The sequence below is a fragment of the Sorex fumeus genome, unplaced genomic scaffold (assembly GCF_029834395.1).
Source record: "Sorex fumeus unplaced genomic scaffold, SorFum_2.1 ptg000046l, whole genome shotgun sequence".
Classification (NCBI taxonomy): domain Eukaryota; kingdom Metazoa; phylum Chordata; class Mammalia; order Eulipotyphla; family Soricidae; genus Sorex; species Sorex fumeus.
In genome coordinates, this window is record NW_026606103.1 from 11167589 (window position 1) to 11185430 (window position 17842).

General features: G+C 45.2%; 1 protein-coding gene across 1 annotated transcript in view; it reads left to right on the forward strand.

Annotated features, from left to right (window-relative positions):
• The first annotated feature begins 2846 nt into the window (after positions 1–2846).
• The window catches only part of SLC28A3 (solute carrier family 28 member 3), a 156508-nt gene continuing 141512 nt past the window's right edge, over positions 2847–17842 (forward strand). The window contains exon 1 of the mRNA XM_056122494.1: positions 2847–2897. Within this exon, the coding sequence (XP_055978469.1) occupies positions 2847–2897 (51 nt within the window). The remainder of the gene's footprint in view (positions 2898–17842) is intronic.

Genomic DNA, 17842 nt, shown 5'->3' on the forward strand with positions numbered 1-17842 from the left:
GGTGGCAGCTTGTGGGGGTGGGAGGGAACTTGGGGTCACTGGTGATGGGAAATTGATGCTAGAACATTAGACGTTTCAATAACTTTGTAAATCGTGGTTCTTTAATAAAATAAAAATTGTTTTTTAAAAAGATATTTTGGTCTGATGACTGTTTGACCTGGTCTTTCTTACATCTCATCTCAGCAGAAGGCTGGCGTGGAGATATGAGATATGAGATATGGTGCAGGGCTTCTCCACACACTGACTAAAAGGCCTCTGCATAAGTTATCTCTGCCCAGGTCTGGCCATAACTGACCTGTAACTTTAGCCAAGTGACCTTAGCTGCCAGCCGTGACTTCTTTGTCAGTAGCTGACAGAGGAATGCTAAAGTCTTGCCACCGTATCGTGAAAAAACAAAGTCACAGCAGTGGTAACCTAAATGTTCATTAAAGACCCTGGGTTAGCCTTCTTGTTTTCCAGGATAAACAGGAAAATAAATTTGGGTAACACTGGAGGTTGAAAGTGTTATTTCTTCACTCGACTTAGTTTTAGGGCTATTTCCCATCCTCAGCCTAGCAATTCTCAATGGACTGTGTTGAGGAGAAAATCAGAAGACCTAGGAAATCAAAGGCAAAGCTTGGAGCATACCAGCCTATCTCCCCCCAGGAATGGGAAGGGGGACTTCAACTATATTAATTCACATGTACTTACGGTTCTGTTTTCTAGCAAATGGGTATATTAAAGGTATGTCCCTTCCCCTTCAGGGATACCAAACAGCCACAGTACATGTAAGAGGAATAGGGAAGCATATTTAAGGCAATAGAAACTAGACCTCAGGTGCTGATACTAGATACTGATTGAAAATGCTGCCGTTAAAGATCATTGTTAGAGAAAATTTAGTTTGGTTTTAAAATGCAGTCTTTAGCCCTGAAGCCCAAGAAGGAGGAACTATAACTTGTAAGTTACAAATTTTATAAATTTGGTAGCTACATCTGTAGTGAAACATGGTTGGGCCTAGAACATGGGCCTGATAGTATCTAATAAATGAGAGAAAGGACCAGGAACTCACAATAGGTCAGAACCCCTGCCCATGTGTGCCAAGTTTGCCTACTTGGCAACCACCCAGTCTTGAAAGACCATAATCAATAGTTGACAAACTACTCTAGGCACCATGTAATCTCATCAATGGCCAAGATCCACAGACTCTTAAATAAAGCTCTCAGGAGAGTGCAACATAGAACGTCCTGACCCTGCTCCAGGCTGTCTTCACCCTGGTCACTCGGAGGGGGACAGGTTGAGTTTCCCTCCCCACCCCTGCAGAGTCCAGGCAGTCAGAAACCTCTTGAATCCAACCATATCCATGCTCAAGGCCACTCTGCACAGATTCAGATGAGCCTCACCTTTGAGGGAACCTGCAGAAAAATCCAGGTATTCGGGACCCGTGACTGATATCTCCAAGCCTGCTCGGAATGGGTCTGGGCCTCCTCCCCCAGCTCCCCAGTTTTCCAGTGTCTTGGTAGTCACACAACAAACTGCCTCTGGTGCCATAAAATCTCATCAACGGTCAAAACCCAGAGACTATGAAATAAAGCTCATGGAAGAGTGTGACATAGAACAACCTGGAGCACGAGGCCAAATTCATGGCTGCATGACCTCTTATGCTCTAGCCCACTGATGTACCAAAAAGTAGCACACATTTGTTTGGGTATAACTGTACATGCTTGCAATCTTTTATACAAGGACTTATTTAAATGGCTTCAGGATGAAATATAGCAATCTTCACAAACTTTCTTCTTATGGTGGTGGGAAGGTGCACAATGTTGGGATTGGTGTTTGAATATTAACTGTAGTCAACTATTGTTGAACAGCTTTTTAAAAATAAAATAAAAATAAAAACAAATTGAAAAAAAATCAATAGTTCCTATTAAAGCCTCCTTTTTCTCCTGTCTTTGAGGCTCTAAATCTATGCATTTTAGACAGGCGGGATATTTCTCACAGTACATGCTGGATGATCAATTAATTGTAAACACCACTGCACTTGGACCAGCCATAGCACAGCGATAGCACAGCGGTAGGGCGTTCGCCTTACAAGCGGCCAACATGGCCGACCCAGGTTCGATTCCTCCGCCCCTCTCGGAGAGCCCGGCAAGCTACCGAGAGTATTCGATATGCCAGACACAGTAACAACAAAGTCTCCAATGGAGACGTTACTGGGCCTGCTTGAGCAAATCGACGATCAACGGGAGGGCCTTTACCTTACCTTTACCTTTACATGCTGGATATCAACTGATGCCCACCTCGAGGCAAAACGCTTGGTTACATAAAAAAAAAACACTATAGCATGAGCACGCTTCATAAATATTCATATCCAGGGGCTGGAGCAATAGCACAGCGGGCAGGGCGTTTGCCTTGGAAGTGGCCGACCTGGACCTGGGTTCGATTCCCAGCATCCCATATGGTCCCCCAAGCACCGCCAGGAGTGATTCCTGAGTGCATGAGCCAGGAATAAACCCAGTGCAATGCTGAGTGTGACCCCAAAAGAAAAAACAAAAAGAAAAAAATAAATATTCATATCCAGTTATAAGGGGACAGGAAGCCTGGCGATGGGAGAGGCGAGGCCAGGCGAATGGGAGGCGGGGCGAGCGGGAGGCGGGGCGGGGCGAGCGGGAGGCGGGGCGGGGCGTGCGGGAGGCGGGGCGGGGCCAGCGAGCGGGAGGCGGGGCGGAGGGGCGGGGCGAGCGGGAGGCGGGGCGGGGCGTGCGGGAGGCGGGGCGGGGCCAGCGAGCGGGAGGCGGGGCGGAGGGGCGGGGCGAGCGGGAGGCGGGGCGAGCGGGCCGGAAGTCGGCGGCTGGAGCGAGCCCGGCGACATGATGACCCCCGAGCGCGCTGCTGTTGATGGGCGTGAGCGGCTCCGGGAAGTACGTCCCGGCGGCGGGTACACGGGAGGAGGACAGGCCCCCGGGGACGCGGGAGCCCTGGGGAGTCCCCTTCCCCTTCGCGGGGACGGGAGCGAGAGCCCCGTCCACTGTACTAAAGATACTTGCTAAAGTATCCCCGCCCACTGTGCTAAAGTATCTTGACCTTCAGATGCTCTAGACGCTCCTTAGTCAGGAACCACCCATGTGGGTCGTACCCATTTAAAAAGCTTGCATCGGGTAAATAGATATATCTTTAGAACAATTGGGGAGGGGGGCATGTTCACCCTCAAAGACAGGGAATCTGGGATGAAATTAAAACTCAGCACCTGCAGTTTCCTAGCAGTCTGCTTTAAAAGTGGTGTCCTCGGGCTGGAGCGATATAGCACAGCGGGTAGGGTGTTTGCCTTGCACGCGGCGGACCCAGGTTCCAGTCCCAGCATCCCATATGGTCCCCTGAGCACCACCAGGAGTATTCCAGAGTGCATGAGCCAGGAGTAACCCCTGTGCATTCCTGGGTGTGACCCAAAAAAAAAAGTGTAAAACTGCTCTAAGGGACTTAGTAACCGCTAGCTTGGGCAGTTAGTCACATTTCCATCCGGCGACAGGGAAGATGTCCTATACAATTAAGATGGTTATTTTCATGCATTCAGAAAAAAAAAATTATTGGACTCAGTCATTCATGGTTGTCACTGATAATGGGACAAAAATCCCTACCTTCAGGGAGTTTATATGCCACTATGGGGGATGGCAGTGAATACATACACATCAACCAAAAGTGCCGGTGGTGGCCACCTCCAGGGGAGAGACTGGGGAGGAAGTGGGCAGAGCACCAGGCAGGAGGGTCAAGGAATGACCCTCTGAAGAAATGTGGGAGTTAGGAGAGAGAAGGGGACAAGCCTGGAGAACAGTGGGAAAGCGTTATGGCAGAGGACTAGAACGTGTCAAGGCCCTGAGGCCTGACTGCCTTATGGATTATCAGGGAACCCCAGCAGGGCAAGATGGGTGGCCTGAAGTTAGAGATTCGGTTATGGAATATAAATAAGAGCGTTGTGGATGGACTATGAATGAGAAGTAAAGAGGGGTTTTAAGACTTGCACCTGGGCAGCTTGGAGAAGGGAGAAGTACACCAGTGTTTCCCAAAGAAGAAGATGCTGATCCAGGATTTCTGGAAGAATCCAGAAGGGCAGTATTAGCCTCTGATGAAATTAGGGGTTGTTGAGTAATGCTATGTTTGGTTTTGGGTCATACCAAGCACTCCTTGAGGGCCTCTTTTCGTAGTGCACAAGGGACCATGTGGCAGGAATTCAGCTGGGATCAGCCACGAACAAGGCAAGCCTCAACTCGTGGACTACCTCTCCTGGAGTAATAATTTTTCTGAATAGGGAATCTCAGGACAAAGAAATTTGGGAGCCTCTGTTATAGGCTGACATGGAGAAGCAGGAGACACATGTGGAAGGAAAATATCTAGAGCTCAGTGTGGGACTGAGTCTATTTCAAATAAATTTGTCAAATGGGGGATTGATTTTCCAAGTCAGAAGTTTGCGGAGGTATTACCTCTGTGACCCCCCCAAACTTTTTTTAAAATATATTTGATTTCAGAAAGTGAAGCAATCATATAAAAATATCAAGTAGGGCCTAGAGCAGTAGCCCCTACTTGGGTAAGGGTGTTTGCCTTGCATGTGGCTGACACGGGTTCCATTCCTGGCACCTCATATGGTCCCCTGAGCCCCACCGGAAGTAATACCTGAATGTAGAGCCAGGAGTAAGTCCTGATCACTGTCAGGTGTGGACCCCGAGAAACAAGTAAACACTTTGGAATTGGTAAATGTTTACCAACAAATTGGACTTTGATTACAAAGTTGAGGTCACCAGATGGAAGGGGGAGGGGTTGAGGAATGAGGAAAAAGAGAGACTAGAAGCGACATAAGGGCAGTGGTGGAGAGATTTTGGTACTGGCAGTACAATAACTTTATACACCAAAAGTATAATTGTAACCATGTTATCTTAAACACAGTTTTTAAAAATTGTAGAGTTGGTATATAAAATTTGGGAGACCAGGTCTGATAAATAGTAAGCGGATATGTAAATTGCGATGGTGGTAAATGGTATTTGTGCAACACCTTAGAAATTGAAAGCCAGAAAGGATTTAATTTCTCATTGGCTGCCTTCTCTGTCCATCTTCCGTGGCACAGACCAAGCCTCTGGCGGCCAGCTGGTAGCTCAGTCAGTGCTGGCTAAATGAAATGAGCGGATGGGGAATGGGTACTGTGGCTCAGTTCTCTCATTTTGCAGGTGGGAAAATAGTTTCACCTTGCACAGGAGCTTAGTCATGTAATGACAATAGAGAACCTGCCAGACCTCAGATTCAGAGCCCCGAGGCCTTCCCACCGCCTGCACTGCCTTTTAGGGGGAACAGATCCTTATCAGATACTCTGAGCAGAGAGCCCTGGACATCCAGTCCGAAGGGCTGGCCTGTCTCTTGTGTCCATTAAGAGTGCGTCTCATCTATTTATTTCTTCATTTTTGTTTTGGGAGCCCCCCTTCCCCAATTGTGCCTAGAGCTTACTCCTGGCTCTGTGCTCAGGGATCACTCTTGGCAGGAACCAAATGGGTTGCTGGGGGTTGAACCTGCAGGGCCTTCCCTGTTGTCTTGTCTCTCTGCTCAAGCATATCGCCCTGAGACCTCAGGCAGTGCTGTGCTTTGCACCTTGTTGGAGTTAGATGAGGTTAATCCCCTTCACATCCCTCCTAGCATCCTAAGGGGAGTTTTGAGCACTTCATGAATTCAGTATTTTTTTTCCCTTAGAAAATAAACACCTAGGGGCTGGAGCTGGGACAGGGTGCATGCCCAGCACTCTGTGCCTGCAGTGCCTCGTGATCTCCTGTGCACCATCTGGTGCAGCCCTGGAGGTTTCTGAGCACCTCTGTGGCCTGGGTGAGCCCAAGCACTGCAGAACTGAGCAGTACCACAGTCTTTTACACAAGACCCCTGGCCATGTGGGCCAAGAACCACCAGAAGGGCTCTCAGGTCTCCTGAGCACTACTTGGGAGACATCTATTAAGCAGGGGCCAAAACGCTTAAGGAGTTTAATGAGATTTGATGGTATGTTTCGGGGGAGAGGTTAGTGGCACGTGGGTAATGATGTCTTTCTTTTAACTCGTGGAGAAAATGAAAACCATACTCTAGATTCCATGATCAAGAGCATCACTTTTGGGGTAGGAGCAATAATGCAGTGGGCTGAAGTACATGCCTTGCATGCTGGAAACCCAGGGTCAGGCTCCTGAACCCCATGGTTTTCCAAGCATCTGCTGGGAGCGGCCCCTGAGCACAGAGCCAGGAGTGACCTTAGAGCACCTCCGGGGATCACCCAAAACCCAAAACCAACAAGGCATCACAACCACTTGCAGATTGTCATCAGTATACTTTGATCTGAGTTCTGGGGGGCACCCTAGGATGGGCTGGTTGGGAGGGTGTGGTCATTTGAACATCTGCATCCTCTCCACAGATCAAGCGTGGGCGCCCTGCTGGCATCCGAGGTAACCCGCCTTTCTGTCCCTCAGTGGCACACCCTTCTGGTCTCCTACTGTTCTCTCCCTTCCCCGACCCGAAGGCAGGCTGATCTGTAAGCACGAACAAGTACAGAGTGCCACTCACTGCTGCAGTTTGGTTTCCCATCGGGTGATTACAGATAATGATGGGTGAGCCCCACAGCACACTGCTGAGCTTCAAACCCCTTTTCTTTCCTGTGGGCGGGTGGGGGGGGGAGGCAGGGGATGCTCCCCTGCAACTGGGGGGAAGCATGAAGCTGCTGTGTGGGCCCTCGTGGCGGCAGTCGCCTGAGATGCCCTGTCCGCTACATACTCCTTTCGTTTTGTTTCCAAGCTCGGGTGGAAATTCTATGATTCTAAGCTCCTGTTATAGATTCTTAGAGCACCATCACTTATTTCCCTTGTGCCGAGTGTAACATGACATTAAATAGGATGATAATTTGAATAGTACTTAGATACTGCTACTTAAAAAAAAAATTGGAGGGTGGAAGGTTTGGGCACACCTGGTGGTACTCGGGGTTCACCTCTGGCTCTGTACTCAAGGGTCACTCCTGGAAATCTTGGAAGCCATAGGCCTTCCTGGGGGTTGGATTGGGGTCAGCTGTGCACAGGGCAAGTGCCTCTGTCCCAGTACTCTCTCTCCAGCCCTGCAAGATTTCACTTCTGAAGAGCAGGATCCTGGCCGTGTATGTAGCCATTGTACACCCATAGGACCTGACAGTGTCGGGAAGTACTGGTGACTCCCTGTGCTGTGTGTGGGTGAGAGGGACGAGTGACCAAGGCCTCATTCCTGCCTGCTACCGAGGCACGTCCTGGATGCTCCCTCAAGCCAAGGCACTGGCAGGAGTCTTTGCAGTGTGGTTCCTCAGTCGGGAGCCAGGCCCACAGAGCAGCTTAGTGTGGACCTCATTCAGGTGCACATGCTGAGTGTCCAGAGCTGTGAATGGAACTGACCGGGCAGAGGTCAGCACTGGTGTCTGCACTTCCAAAGACCGGCCTGTGCCCCTATGGCCCATTGACCTGCCTCGGACGGCTTGTCACTAAACCATTAATAGTTCTGATTCTAGAGCAGTTTGGGTATACTGCGCTGTCTCTCTGCTCTCTCTTCTCACATTCTCTCTCTCTCTCCCTCCCCTCTTCTCTTTCTCTTTCTCTCTTGTCTGTCCTCTTTCTCCCTCTCCATCTCTTTCTCTCACCCCCTCTCCCTTCTCTTCTCTCTCCCCCCTCTCACTCTCCCCTGTCTTCTCTCTCCTCTTTCTCTCTCTCCCCCTCCTTCTCTTTCTCTCCTCCCTTCTCTTTCTTTCTCTCTCCCTGTCTTCTCCTCTTTCTCCCTCCTCTTCTGTCTCCTCCTCCTCTCTCCCCCTCCTCTCTTCTTCCTTTCTCTCTTCTCTCTCTCCCACCTCTTCTCTCTCTCTCCTCTCTCTTTCTCACTTTTTCTCTCTCTTTCTCCCACTGATTTTTGTCCCACACCTAGAGATACTCAGTTACCACAGGCTCTGTACTGTGGAATTGCTGGTGGTATTGCTAAGGGAACCATGAAGCTTTGGCCTGCAGGCACAGCATGCACTCAATCCATCGAGCTCACTCCAACCCCTGGCACACTTGTCTTTGTTTTAGAGAAGACAGGAGACATAGTGCAGCAGGTATGGTGCCTGTCTTGCCTGTGGCCTACCTGGGTTTGATCCCTGACACTCCATATGGTCCCCTGCACAAACCAGGAGTGATCCCTGGGCATGGAACCGGGAGTAAGCCTGGAGCACCATTGGATGTGGCCTCAAACGTGTGTGTGTGTGTGTGTATGTGTGTTAAATAATTTTTATTTTAAATGAATCATCATGAGATAGTTACAAAATTGTTCATGACTGGGTTTCAGTCATGCAATGTTCCAACACCCATTCCTTCACCAGTGCATATTTCCCACTACTAGTATCCCCCGTTTCCCTCAAACCATGCCCAGCCTCTCTCTATGGCAAGCACTTTCCTTTTTTCTCTCCTTTGGGCACTATAATTTGCAGTACAGATACTGAGAGGTCATCATGCTTGTTCCTTTACTTACTTTCAGCAGTTCTTATTCAGTTCTTATTCAGAGTGATCACTTCCAACTGTCTTTGTCATAGTGGTTCCTTTTTTATCCAAACTGCCTTCTCCCCAGCACTTGAAGCCAACTTGCAACCAAGACCTGTCCTCCTGGCCCTTGTTTCTACTGTCCTCAGGTGTTAGTCTCATACTGTTTTTTTTTTAATTCCACAAATGAGTGCATTCATTCTATGTCAGTCCCTCTCCTTCTGACTCTTTTCACGCAGCATGATACTCTCCATGTCCATCCATTTACAAGAAAATTCCGTGCTTCATTTTTCCTAACAGCTGCATAGTATTCCATGGTGTAGATGTGCCAGAGTTTCTTTATCCAGTCATCTGTTCTCGGGCACTGAGGTTCTATAAACACACTCTTATTCCCTCCCCTGACCTTCCCCCTTGTTGCTGTTGATCTGCCATGTGGGGTCCACATGCAGCCTTATTGTGGCACTCGCAGTTCTCACTGTGATGCTGGCAGGGGTTGCGGGCAGGGTGCAGGGCTCACATAGTCTGCTGGGGTGCTGATGGGGCATCATATGTCAGGATAAATCACTCACTGTGCTGGGGTGCTCCTAGCAGGTTGAGTGTTAGGCTGCAGGCTCTTGGGTTTGTGCTCCTGTGGCTGTGGTGCATGCATCTCTGCTTGCCGGCATGCGCCTCTGGATGAGGCATGCAGGCTCTAGCTGCAGTGCTCACAGGGTGAGGGGTCACTGTGGTGCTCTGTTTGGAGTTCCCAGGGCTCACACTTTCTGACTGTGGTGCTTGGGTTCTTGGTTATTAGTCACAACATGTGACAGTGGTTTGGGTGCCAAGAACATTCCTGGCACATGTGGCAACATGGAATTGGAACTCATTTTATCATATACCTACAAGGCAAGCATCTTAGCCACTGTGCTATGCGTCAAACCCTCCATTTTAAAACGTTTTAGGGGTATAATGTCACCACCCTGTGTCCACCAAAGTGACAGTATCCCTCAGCCATAGTCCCCTGGACCTTTCAACCCTGCCCTGTCTCTTGGTGTGCTCAATTTGGGAGTTAGAGTCTATGGGTTTGTCTTTGACATTTCTCTCCTTGTGGTGTATTTCTTTGAATACCATATATAAGTGAGATCATCCTGTATTTGTCTTTCTCATTGTGAGTAGTGATTTCACTGATCTTTTACATGATCTTTTTTCATTTCTATTTTCCTTACTTCCACTGTAATTTTTATTTTTTTCCCTTCATCTACTGACTTTGGCTTTAATTTGTTCTTCTACTAAGTTCCTTGAGGTATGCAAAAAATATTTATCATTGTTAATTTTGACAGTGCTGGAGAGTGAACTCTTTAGCTACTTCTAGAAGACCTTAGATGTGAAGATGTTCCCTTCACAGCACTGCAAGGGGAGGCCCAGGAAGCTTTCTCTGTGCTGTGCATTCTGACTTTGCTCTGAGTGCTTATGCACCAGGTGGGAATGGATGTGGGTGTCCCTGATGGTCCACATCTCCAGACCTGTTTTGTTTTGGGGTTACTTCTTGTGCTGCACTTAGGAATCACTCCTGGTAGTGCTCAGGGATCGAACCCAGGTCAGGACACGGGTCCTACCTGCCATGCTCTCATTTCCTATTTTTTTAATTTAACTTTATTTTCAAACTATTGAAGGCAGTGCAGGTCCCCCAAAATAGCAGTTATGAGATGCATGTGTCATCTAAAAGAGGATACTGAGATAATTAGAGGAAATATCCAAGCAGATGCCACAACTAGGAAAATCGTCCTTGATTTTTGTTCTCTTATGGAACGTACAACCCATCCAGAGGAAGTTTCCATTAAATCAGAATACTCTGAACAAGAGGAGTAATGGGCATTGCAACACGGTTTTCAAAAGAAAACTAATGACTAAGCTTATCAAACAAGGGAAACTGGTATTTTCTGGTAAATGCAGAGGAAAGTAATAAAAGGACTATGATAATTTAGTCTTACACGAAGTTCCTCCCCACAAAGGGAGTTCCCTTTGCTTTCTGTTCTACATTCCAATAATCTACTCTACTTTAAACAGGGGGGTACATAAATAGAGAGAAAGAGGAAAATTGTCTGCCATAGAGGCAGGGGGAGAGTTGGAAATGTGGGATGGACACTTGGGGACATTGGTGTGGAAAAATGTGCACTGGTGGAGGGGTGGGTGTTCCATCATTGTATGACTGAAACTCAAACATTTGAAAGTGTAGCCTTGTAAGTGTAGCTCATGGTGATTCAATTTTATAAGGAGTGGGGGTAAGGGATTATGAATCCTCACACTTAAGAAGAATTGCTGTGAGTGTCCTTATAGGGATCACATTGAATCTGTAAAGTGCCTTGGGGAGTATTGCCATTTTGACAATGTTAATTCTTCCTATCTATGAGCAGGGGATATGTTTCCATTTCCTCATGTCCTCTTTTATTTCATAGAGTAGCATTTTGTAGTTTTCTTTGTAGAGGTCCTTTACCTCCTTATTTAGGCTGATTCCGAGGTACTTGATTTTCTGGGGCACGATTGTGAACGGGATTGTTTTTTCATGTCTCTTTCCTCTGTCTCATTATTTGCATATAGGAAGACCATGAATTTTTAGGTTTTGATTTTATAGCCAGCGACTTTACTGTACAAGTCTATTGTTTCTTTTAGTTTCTTAGTAAAGGCTTTAGGATTCTCTAGATATAGTATCATATCATCTGAGAGCTTGATTTCTTCCTTTCCTATCTGGATGCCCTTAGTATTTTTTTCTTGCTTAGCTGCTATTGCAGGTACTTCCAGTACTATATTGAACAGAAGTGACGAGAGTGGGAAGCCTTGTCTTGTCCCTGATCTTAGAGGCAAGGACTTTTGGAAAACAGTATGGACAATTCTCAAAACATTAGAAATTGAGCTCCAATTTGACTCAGCAATATGACTCCTGGGAATATATCCCAGAGAGGCAAAAAAGTATAGTTGAAATGACATCTGCACTTGTATGTTCATTGCTGCACTGTTCACAATAGCCAAATCTGGAAAAAAAAAACAAATGCCCGAGAACAGATGACTGGTTAAAGAAACTTTGGTACATCTACACAATGGAATACTATGCAGCAGTTAAAAAGGATGAAGTCATGAAATTTGCAAACAAGTGGTTCTACATGGAAAGTATCATTCTAAGTGAAATGAGCCAGAAAGAGAGGGACAGACATAGACATAGAAAGACTGCACTCATCTGGGGAATATAAAGTAACAGAATGGGAGAAGAACACCCAATAATCGTTGAGATAAGTACCAAGAGGTCTGCTGCACAGCTTGGAAGCCAGCAGCACATGCTGGGGGAAATCGCAGCTCAGATAGAGAAGGGAACACCAAGTAAAGGATGTTTAAAGGACTCGTTTAGGATGCAAGATGTGCTGAAAGTAGATTATAGACCGAACACAATGGCCACTCAATACCTCTATTGCAAACCACAACACCCTAAAGAAAATAGAGAGTAAAAGGGAATGCCCTGCCATAGAGTTGGGATGGGGTGGGGGGGGTTGGGGGGGGAGGGCAACTGGGTTCATTGGTGGTGGAGAATGGGCACTGGTGGAGGGATGTACTTGATCATTGTATAACTGAAACTCAAACATTAAAGTTTGTAAGTCTACAACTGTACCTCATGGTGCCTCACTAATTAAAAAAAAGAATAAGTGCTGTGAGAACTTTAGTAAGAACTATCTTCCATGGGAAGGGACTAAGCAGGAGAGTAGGAGAAGTAACCAGAGCTGAGCTTCGTGTGCTGTTAATGACTCTCATGGAAAGCAATCTGAGGCCTCTTCTGGCACCATCTGTTCAACAACAAGGACCTTCTCAGGGAAGGACTGGCAGCTTGGTTTTGCACAAATGCTCAAATTCTCAGGGTGCAAATATTTACTGGTTCTTACTGATACCTTCACTGAGTGAGCAGAACCATTCCCACCACACATAGAAGTGTCTCTAGGATCTTAAGGAAATAATCTCTAGGTATGGCTTTCCTAGCTCACTACAGAATAACTGTGGTACTTCTTCACTTCAGAGGTCACCCAAGATTTAGCCTCTGCTTTAGAAATGAACTATCAACTATACACAGCCTGGCATCCTCAGTCATCAGGAAAAGCAGAGCCATTGAATCACATCCTAAAAAAAGATATTAGAAAAATTGTGTTGAGAATCTTTTAAGTCCTGACTCTCACTCTCACCTGTCACCCTTCTCAAATACAGAGCAGCACCCACAGCAAACACTCAGCTGAGTCCTTTGGAGCTATTGCATGGTCAGCCCTTTTTAAACAATGGACTTACTGAACTCTGGGATTCTAAAATTAATTATGACAAGAATTTAATAGCTCCAGGGTAAAATACAACAATCTTCACACACTTCCCTCTAAGGAAACATTTTTTTATAATTTTTAATGGATTATTCATAACAAGCAATACAAAATGAATTATTTAAGTCCTGCTTTGGGGGCAGGCTTTGGGGGCCAGGGTGGAAATATTTGAAATATGGTGGTGGGAAGGTGTAATGGTGGTGAGATTGGTGTTGGAATATTAAATGTAATAAATTATTGTGAACAACTTTTATAAAATAAAATTAAAATAATTAAAAAATAAAATTAGTTTAGTATGTTATTAATTTATGACTGGTACAGTAGACAATTCAAGGAAATGAAATTCTGTTTCACCATCACCCAAGAAGAGCACTCATTCCAACCAAAATTCAGCCTGGTAGCTTTGTCTTACTGAAAACCAAAAACCTGGATCCCTTTGTGATCAACTATTGTCTAAATGGAAGGGAAGTTTTCAAGTAATCTTAGGCTTAATGGGATTTTTAGTTGGGTTCATTGCTCCAGGGTGAAAGCAGCTCCATTCACATTGTCCAGGGAGCAGACTCCGTCAGAGAGTGAATTAGACTGCTACTCTGAACCCATCAAGGCCTTGTAACTTCTCTTTAGAAAATCCATCACTAAAAGCTGAAACAGATATAACTTATCTGTTAACTTTAAACATGTTTTTACAGGTGATGAGTAGAAGCAGAAGCAACAATTTCTTTTACAGAATATCCACTGACATTCAAAAGAAAGAAATAAAATCTTGTGCTATGGCCACTATTTTCTTGTCTCCTTAAACACTCTTCTCTCCTTGAATCAGAGAAAGCTTTTCTCCTCCGGGCCTATTTTAGAAAGTTGTCTAATCTATCTGACTTCTCTTCTGAATTGACAGCTCTGAAACCTAATAAATTATTGCTTGGGCCCCATTAATACTAAGCTGTCATGAGATTTCACTCCCTCACGTAGACAGTCATGTGCCCTTTTGACAGCATGAAGAAGTTACAGAAGGTGGACCTTCACATATGTAGCCCTTAAAGAGTTAAAGAAATCTCTAGTGGGGAGAATGTTGCATACAGATAGGTTGAGGGAATGAGTTTTTGGAAAATAGTTACACTTAAGAAGAAAATGCTGAGCTCTGAAGTAGTCCAAAGGCATGAATAACACATTTCTTTGATATGAAAATCCTGAAGCTTTGGAGAAACTGAGGCACCACCCAGAGAAGGGTGGAGCTCTCAGGAAAGGGCTAGAGAAGAATCCAGAGCTGGTGATGAGATTATTAAAGGATCACCAACAGTGCAAGGCTTTACAGCTGTGACAACACTGATTATCTTTCACTTATGAGGTGTCACTCTTCCAAGGCACCCTTGTTCAGGTGTCAGATGTTGCTGTCACTGTCTCGTAGTGACCAGGATCCCCTGGTGCATTTGGGGTCAATGACTGTTCCCCTGCCCCCTACACACACACACACACACACACACACACACACACACACACACACACACACACACCACGATGATGACAACAACGACACAGGAATTTCAAATCTCTCAGCATTATTATATAGGAATTGTGAAGGGTTGAGAGGCAGCAATTACACATAGGTTTGGTTGAACATTAACATAAACAATGAACAGATGTAAAGCCCTTCCTTCAGGAGAAGTTCCACTAGGAGGTCAACCCAAGAACAGAATATCATCTAGGGGCTGCAGCACTCTAGATTCTTATTAGGCGATCCACCCAAGTGCAGAATTCCATCTGCTGAAATCTCCAGGTTCTAATGGAGTTGGGGATGAGTGATCTCCTTCAATTTCCCTATTCTTCTGGGAGCTTAGTAGTCACACCCACGAACTGTCTCTGAGGCCATGTAAACTCATTAATGGCCATGATCCAGAGACTCACAAATAAAGCTCAGAAGAGAGCCACCAAATGCAGAGATGCCTCTAGACCACAAATTCCTGGAGCATGTAGCCTCATTTGTGGCCATGTGAATGCTCAGACCCTACACCACTGATATACTAGGAGTAGCACACCACATTGTTTTGGGGTGTAAAGAAGAAGGCAACTGATCTCAATTAAAAAATAGAGATAGATAGATAGATAGATAGATAGATAGATAGATAGATATAGATGTAGTTATGGCTTAACCTGTAACTGCAATTAGTAAATCCCTTATACAAGGGCTTAATGACACCAGGCTGAGTAACAACAATCTTCACACACTTTCTTCTAAGGAATTTCTTTAGCAGATTATTCATAACAAGCAATACAAAATGTATTATTTAGGGCCTGCTATTGGTGCAGGCTTAGGTGGTGGGTTGGGAAGGTGTAATGGTGGTGGGATTGGTATTGGAATTTTGAATGTAATAAATTATTGTGAACAACTTTATAAAAGTAAATAAATTTATTTTTAAAAAATAAAGTCCAGAATTTTTTCTGGCTGATTTTTTTCTGTTCCCTAATCCTGCAGTTTCTCAGAATCTTTCCAGAGTCACATGCATTCTAAAGTTATTTTCTGGGCTGTTTTTAATCAAGGGAATGCAGTTCCATAAGGGCCTCACACCAAGAAGTAATAACAACACAACTGGTTCTCAGATATCATTCAGCAATGCACTTAAATCATCAGGAAATCCCCAAAGAGATTTGACAGCAAGCTTATTTGGAATGGTCTCACCCTCAGAAGTCTTCTTCAGTTCAGGTTAAGTGAATCCTGTGTAACTAGGGAACAAAGAGGAGAGACCAGTGTGTGCCTCTGTTGCCCAACTAACAACTTTGCCTATTCCCTGACGCCCAGGCAGAGAGTTAACCACAGGATTCTTCAATTCTCTCCCTAAAAGGGACTCCTATAAGGGACTCTATTGCAATGTTCAATCAACCCTTCACATTTTTTTCATCTTGTACCTGTTATGTCCTCAATATCTGCCACAGAGATTATTGACTTCATCTTTGGTAAGAAAAGGTGAAGGCCCTCCCGTTGATCGTCGATTTGCTCGAGCGGGCCCAGTAACGTCTCCATTGGAGACTTTGTTGTTACTGTGTCTGGCATATCCAATACTCTCGGTAGCTTGCCGGGCTCTCCGAGAGGGGCAGAGGAATCGAACTCGGGTCGGCCATGTTGGCCGCTTGTAAGGCGAACGCCCTACCGCTGTGCTATCGCTCCAGCCCTTGGTAAGAAAACCATGCAAAAAAGAAGTTCAGGGAGCTGTGGTGAGCGTGATCTGGGATGGTTTTAGAGAAGGGAATTCCAAGAGTCAGAAACCCAGGCTGGCCACCGCCACCGTCACTAAGATTCAAACCCCAAGGACTCCGTCTCTCCTGATCCAGATCACAGCTCCGGTGGCATCCAGAGCTGTGGCTACATTAGCAGCTGAGAGTTATTCTCCTCCTCCATATCCCATAAGAACCATCAATTAGCCTCTTATGTGGAAATTTCACAAGGGCACCCTGTTCGCCAAAAACACATTAGGCCAATAATTAATTATCCCTACATCAATTAATATTACACCAAAAACACAACAGTAACAGTGAGCATGAAATTCTAAACAGCACAGGTCACAATAGTATGTCAAAGCAGAAGGCCACCATGCTTAGTTAGTGAAGAAACTAGCCAGAAGATCCAACTAGTAATAGTGAGCTAGATAATCTCTCTGACAATAAACTTAGAAGGGAGCTACTGAGGATGCATAGGGAGCAAAAATAAATGATGGAAGACACCATCAAAAAATACAAGAGGATTTGAGAGCAGCAATGTGGAAAATGCAAACAAAATTACAAACAGAAATGACATATCTGGTAAAACTTGGAAGATGAATTGAAAAACTAACAGCCGCTGAGGACAGAATCAGTGAGCTCCAAGATGAGGTGCAGATACTCTCCAGACAACAGCAGAAAATGGAAAAGAGCCTCAAAATGAACCAATAGATGTCAAGAGAAAATCAGGATGAGGCCAAGAGGAACGACATAAGAATAATTGGAGTTCCTGCGGGACAGGAAGAAAACCCTGACGAAGAAGAAACTGTCAAAGACATCATTGCTAAGATGTTCCCAGAGCTGAAGAGCACATGTGACCAGATGCAGGAGGTCTGAAGGATACCAGCTGGAAGAAATCCAAATAAAAATACTCTAAGACACATCCTTATCATAATAACGAAAACCATAGACAGAGATAAAATTCTGAAAGCAGCAAAATCGAAGAAAAGAAACTGCCTATAAAGGAACATCCTTAAGATTTACAGCAGACTTACCTGATGAAACACTCAGAATCAGAAGAAAGTGGTGGGATATAGTGAAAAATCTCAATGAAATAAACTCCGCATCAAGAATACTTTACCCAGCTAGACTCTCATTCAATGTGGATGGAACAACATACCATTTCACAGACCTACAACAACTCGGGGACTTCAAAGATTCAAAACCATGGTTATAAGAACAACTAAATAGGCTACTTTAAGACAAGATAAGCCCCTCAAATACACGAAACTTTGGCAGAAAGATGGGAGAAAACCCCATAACAATAACCTCTCTCAATGTTAATGGGCTAATGCACCAATTAAAAGACAGAGTGTCAGGTTAGATCAGAAAAATGAACCCAACATTCTGCTGCCTGAAAGAAATACATCTGAACAGTCAGAGCAAACACAGACTCAGAGTCAAAGACTGGAACATAATTATACAGGCAAACAACTCCCTCAAAAAAGCTTGAATGGCATTTCTGGTATCAGACCACATAGACTTCAGACTGAAGAGGGTCACAAGAGACAGTGAAGGGATCTGTACATCAGGAAGAACTTACACTCCTAAATGTATATGCAGCTATCTGAGGAAAGAAATGGAAGAAAGGGGCTTAGTGGATATATACAGGACACTTCATCCTCAAAAAGATGTATACACATTCTTCTCAAGTATCTATGGGACAGTCTCCAAGATAGACCACATGCTGGGCCACGAAACATACCTTCATAAAATTAAGATATAGAGATTGTATCAACAATCTTCACAGACCATGATGCC